A 6,018-nucleotide genomic window follows, 5' to 3' on the forward strand; every position below is an offset into this window, starting at 1 on the left:
ATAAAAATGACAAGGCTAAGTAATGTAATGTAATGCTAACTAACATGCTCGCTACTAGCTAGGTAGCTAACTTGACTATGTTCCATGCAAAACATGTATATTACCTGATATGTTTGGTCCAACGACTCCTGGTCTTTTCATAAGACGGGAAGCGATAGAACGAGCAAGTGGTATGATCTCTTTTGTGATTACAACCTGGTACAAAGCACATAGGCATCTTGTAAAAGTGCATTTATTGGAGCAATCTCTTATATTTATTGGAAGGAATAAATCAGTCTTCTTCTTCCTCTTTGCTTTGCGAGTCGCAACCAGTCTTGGAGCATTATCGCCTATGACATCACTTACGCGACCCAGAATGTATTTGGGATTTGTAGTCTTTCTAGTTGCGTATTTTTCATAGTCTTATATTTCAACAGTTTTACGACAAACTGTGACTTTTTTTTACATGGAAATGATTGTTTAAGATTGACAAACATCATATGTGTCATTCGTGGCACAATTCAAAACGGGATCAAAAGATAACTTTTCTCTCTCCATTGACTTCAATGTATAATTTTCCGCTTCCGGGGTCCCATGGAAGCTCCCGGAAGGGGAGGGACTTCGCCTCTCTATTTGGAGCAGGCTGGAGTAGGCGGGAGTTGAACTCTGACGTCAGTGTCGAGCCGTTAGTGGCCGACTCCGCCTACTTAGGGCTTCTCGGCAACTCTGCAGAATCCTATGGGTGACGTCACGGACCCTACGTCCATTTAGAGTCTATGGTTCAACCTATGGTTCAAACCTAGTTCTAACGTAACGTCTTAGAACGCAAAATGTCCCTTACACTGTGGCCAAGCTGATGCATATCCTCAATTCGGCCTATTACCCGGAGTGAAGCTTTGAAGAAATTCTCCAGTGTTGACAGAAACTGGTCTGTCCACCTTTTTCCTCATTTCCCGCCCCGCCCTCCCTTCCCTGTTCACCAATGGGGATATCACTGTGCCACCTGTGGAGAGAAACATGTGTTAGGTTAAATCGAAGAGGCAGCTTTCCGCTCCTTACATGCTGCAGGATCCATCCCTTCACTCACCAGGATAGCTTACCAACCTGACAAGAGCAAGAAATGGAGCTGTTTTTATTTATTAATAGATGCTTACATTTGAACTGCTATCAAATATAGTTAAATGCATGTAAGCACGTAGGTAAGAGAAGACTTAATTGCTTGTTTTGCCTGAGAGGTTCAATAGAACCAGCCTCTTACACGCCTAGTTTTCTCAGTCTCCCACACAAACTTACCTGCACTAACTAGAAAGTCCAGTTTCTCCAGCAAGTCCTAGAGAACACCGGAGAGTCCTGGAGGCAACATGGACCTGGACAGGTAAGACATATTACATTCAAATTGCGAGCAATAACATTTACTAGTGCTAGGAATATTTTAGATGTCTTTTGTCTCTTTGTTCTATCATAGCCTGACATGTATTTAATAGGATTAATTAATTAACTCATTTTATATGTAGTACCACAGCTTGATAAGAATCCTGTCTTATCAAGCTGTGGTACTACATATAAAATGACATATCACATAATCAATATAACTATATAATAGTAAAGTGTATTTTTTTTAATTGAATGGGCTCTAGTTAAGCGATATATTTTTGATATGTTCAATTTTTAGTAGAAAAACCTTTTACTTTACAGTAAATAACATATATATATATAGAAATAACTCTCGTGTCACCCTGATGTTTACAGAACACGTTTCTGTTGTGTATTTATAATATACTGAAGTGAACATAACATAAACTCCCCTCACATAGAGTGGACAATTGAATTGAAGTTTGGTGAGAAACAGCCTGGGGCACAATTGGTGGCTTGGCAGACGCAGCAGCTGCTAATGACAGGCTGGCTTTGCAGTGACAACATGGCTTGATCGCTCTCTTCCCGTTGTCCTGTGGCCCTCTCAGTAAACGGCTGGTGGTGGTGGTACCAAAGGAAGTGCTGGCGCCGTCTCGCAGAGTGTTCAGTGGCGAGGATGAGACGTGGAAGAGCTACCTAGAGAACCCCCTGACTGCTGCCACCAAGGCCATGATGAGCATCAACGGAGACGAGGACAGTGCCGCAGCTCTGGGACTGCTGTACGACTACTACAAGGTGTGGAAAGTGTGACATCACAGCCAATTTACCAATGACATAACTGGGCTTGACAATAACAGTTTCCAGGTTGCCTTTGTAAACTTTAAAATTAATTGGCAAACAATTACTGGCCAATGGTTGACGTCAGTGGCAAATATGGACTTAAAAATACATACTGTATGTGGTGTTACAGTCCGAACTGAAACCAGACAACGTTGCATATGCGTTTACTCTCGTGCACTATACTTTGCTCACTAATTGACACGTTTGATGGACTTTGAACGTATAGTTTCTAATTTATTCCAAATATAAAGTGTTTAAATACATTCTGATTTGTTTTTAACACATTTTGTGTGTTTGCTTTAACCCTATCAGGTATCCAGAGAGAGGAGAGAGGGCTCCAGTGGAGTCAAACCCACAGAGCCCTCTGCTGATGGGCCAGATGACGGCGGCAGCTTGGAGATGTTAGATCCCCATGTTCAGGCTCTCAGATCCATGCCTGTCAACCTCTCACTAAACAACGGCAACACTGCAGAACACCAGGGCTCCAGGTTTGGAGAGACCAGAGGAGGAAATGGTAAAGGTGGTTCAGCTCTGCCTCTGGTCAAGACCGAGGGCCACACATCTATGGGAGTTCACTGCTTTGGAGGTTCCTACCGAGAAGAACCCAGAGAGCAGACAAGGATGGTTTACGAGCAGAGCCACTACTATTTGTCCCGTGCTGGGTTCTTGAAAAATGAACAAAGAAGCAGTCCAAACAATATATATGAGGATGCTGTGGAAGGAGAGGTGAGACTTTTCATACAAGGGGGTGAGGTGGAGGTGATCATGTGTCTCGCTTTGTAAGCCAGGATCACATTTGTAGGATTGTTTTGCTCCATCAGTGGCAGTATGCAGCATTTCTTCTTCTGAAGCACAGTAAATATTCTTCTTTAACAGATATACAACAGAAGTCCCTCCTCAGGAGATGAATTCCACTACAGCACACCGACGTAAGTCAAAATTCACAGATAGGTACAAACGTTAAACCTACATATTTTTCAGGGACATAAGCACAAAATGAAAAAGTTGAGAAATTAATATCAGAATAGAAAAGATATATAAATATGAAAATCATCATATTGCCCAGCATGCATGGATCAGTGTACGTGCGGTCTTGTTTTGGGGACAATCTTTTGTTCTATGGCCCAGAGGAATGAGATATATCAAGCTTTCAATACTCACAAAATACTTTTTTGGTTCTGGGATTTTCCTGGGTATTTGCCGAAAAAAAAAAAAAAAAATACCAGACTTGTCAAATAAAGAGTTGCTGTTGTATGAGAGAACCTTTTAATACATAACAAAATCAGTTTGTTTAGAGCCTCATGGTCCATGTCTTGCTTTCTTTGAATGCTGTTTGTAGTATTGTACCAAGAGATACTGTATTTTTATTAAATCTGCTCCTCACATGTTCATGTTCAGTGACGACTTCCAGTACTGTCTGGAGGCCAGCATGTCGCTGAGGCCGCGGCAGGGGGAGGGGCCCATGGCCTACATGAACCGGGGCCAGTTCTACGCTTTGACACTGTCCAAGGCCAACTGCAAATCGTCAATAAATCAGCATAAAGGCAAAGTGCGGGTGAGTGGACCAGCGCCTGATGGGGGCCCATCCAGTAATGAGCAATGCGCCAGGGGAGGCTCTGAGCTGCAGCGGGGCAGTATTGTTCAGGTGAGGGAGGAGGGGGGGTCATGGAGAGGAAGCATAGGTTACAGTTCAGGGTTTTACTTTCAGCTTATTGTTGAGGAGCTTTAAATCTTGTTAAACTTACAAATGTAATATTAGTTTTTATAAAGTATTACTCCTTTGAACTTCTTTTAATGTATTATATCTTGTGTTTCTACTTCAGAGTGTTATCATGGTTGTCTTTGGAGAAGACAAGTGCAGAGACGAGCAGCTGAAGAATTGGAAATACTGGCACTCCCGCCAGCACACTGCCAAACAGAGGGTCCTGGACATCGGTGAGCTCTTCCTGCTACACTCATGGCTTGATGGGGTTTTAAGTAAAACCGGAATTACTAAATTACAAAAGGAATTTAATGTCACACTTACAGATATTATGACAGCAGAGCTCCACAAAATCAGAGAGTTAAAAAGAGAGTAAGTAGGTGATAAACCTGGAGGAGCCTTCAGCAGGATCCTGTCACATATCCTGAGGGGAAACCTGACACAATTTGAATAACTGTCAATCCACGATTCCCACAAAAGCAATAAACGGCCAATGGGTCTGCATTTGCATAGGCGTTAACGGGTGAAATAGGTGGGGGCCTGGACTGAAGCCAGAGGCAGGCCTCAACCTGTGGTTGAAAACTTGATGGAATGTGGCAGAGGTATCAGACTCTGGTGGTTTTCTCTGTTGTAAGTTCATGCCAGAATAGTATTAACTTTAAAATATATAATCTTTCTTATGTGGGTGAAAATAGGCCCATTTGATGAGGAATTGAGACTTTTTGGAGGTAACAATTTCAATGTTGGAATGTTTGCTAATTTGCAACTTGATTTGTTGGCGAAATTGTTTGACCGAAGAAATATGATCGATGAACTTAAAAATATGAATGTAAACTGATGAACTGGAAATGAAACCAGATGTTGGTAGTAGTTCCACTTGGTTTATTTTCATTAAAAGAAAGGGCTCGAGTTCCAAAGGGGTAAAGGTCTCCAATATTTCCCAAAAAGCAAAGAGTAAACATAAATAGTTAGTACATCCTCCGACTGGTTTTGTGACCTTTTTAGAGAGACAGATCTTCAGCTGCCAAAAAGTATAACGGTTCCACCATTCAGCTACACAAAATAAAAACGCCTGCTTATGCTTAATAATGAGTAAAATATATTCTGTTGTTTGTAGGGATATCACAAGAACCATGTATGGGTACCTCGTCGATGCTAACATTTAAAAAAAGACTTGACAGTAATATTTTTTTCTACAGAACTGCATGCACCATAATATTTTGTAGTACCATCAGGACTCAAGACAAGTGGCGTTCTGTCCTCCCGTGGCAGATGGAACCTGTGTTGGGGCGCATAAATCTCACTATCTATGCATCCAGGGGACGCACCTCTTACAAAAAAATGAACAGTCTATACTTTTAATGGTAGGTTTATTTGAGCAGTGAGAGTAAGAATATCAGAAAGAAAATCCAGAAATTGACATTATATGAAAGATCAAAATTGATTTGCATTTAACTTTGGGAAATAAGTATTTGATCCCCTAGCGAAACATGTGATAGTACTTGGCGGAGAAACCCTTGTTGGACACACAGAGGTCAGACCCTTCTTGTAGTTGGTCTCCAGGTTTGTGCACATCTCAGGAAGGATGTTGGTCTACTCCTCTCTGAAGATCCTCTCCAAAACCTGAAGGTTTTGAGGCTGACGGCCCGTCTACACTACAGGCATCGAAAAATGCTTTAAACGCTTCGCCCATTAACTTGAATGGGGTGACGTAGAAGATTTTTAATCTTCGCCGAACTGCATTGTGGGGAGCATGGCATGGCTTTGCAAGCATCACGAGCATCTATCGGCATCAAAAGTTGAACAATGTTCAACTTTTGAGGCTCGATGCTTGGCATCAGCCAATCAAATCCCGTTTATGCAATTCCTGCCAGTACAAGCACTAGCCAATCAAACCGCGTGTATGCTGATACCGCAGGTCTTGACTATTTTCCATATGTCATAAAATGGAGGATAAATTAATCATTGCCGTGGCAAGTGTCCCAGTCCTGTATGACTGTACTCTGTTCACCTACCGGGACCTAAACCGGAGGCACCGCGGGAGGTGGCAGAGACAGTTGGTGAAACTGGTAGGTTTTCAACTGTTTGGGAGTTTATATCCAGTTTACTTCGTTGAGAAGCTGGCTTTTTTTGCTTTGTATGCC

The 6,018-nt window shown here is 42.1% G+C and overlaps 1 protein-coding gene across 1 annotated transcript; it reads left to right on the forward strand.

The window, feature by feature from the left end:
* Window positions 1-1,018: 1,018 nt before the first annotated feature.
* LOC104946665 (grainyhead-like protein 2 homolog) lies at window positions 1,019-4,107 on the forward strand (the record flags this gene model as incomplete). The annotated part of the gene is made up of 6 exons (XM_010772541.1): window positions 1,019-1,354; window positions 1,941-2,127; window positions 2,485-2,898; window positions 3,049-3,101; window positions 3,571-3,727; window positions 3,996-4,107. Coding segments are annotated over exons 1-6 (937 nt in total), but the record flags the coding sequence as incomplete, so codon positions are not given.
* Between the last annotated feature and the right edge of the window lie 1,911 nt (window positions 4,108-6,018).

Source organism: Notothenia coriiceps, unplaced genomic scaffold, assembly GCF_000735185.1.
Source record: "Notothenia coriiceps isolate Sejong01 unplaced genomic scaffold, NC01 NC01_scaffold00011318, whole genome shotgun sequence".
NCBI classification, from domain to species: Eukaryota; Metazoa; Chordata; class Actinopteri; order Perciformes; family Nototheniidae; genus Notothenia; species Notothenia coriiceps.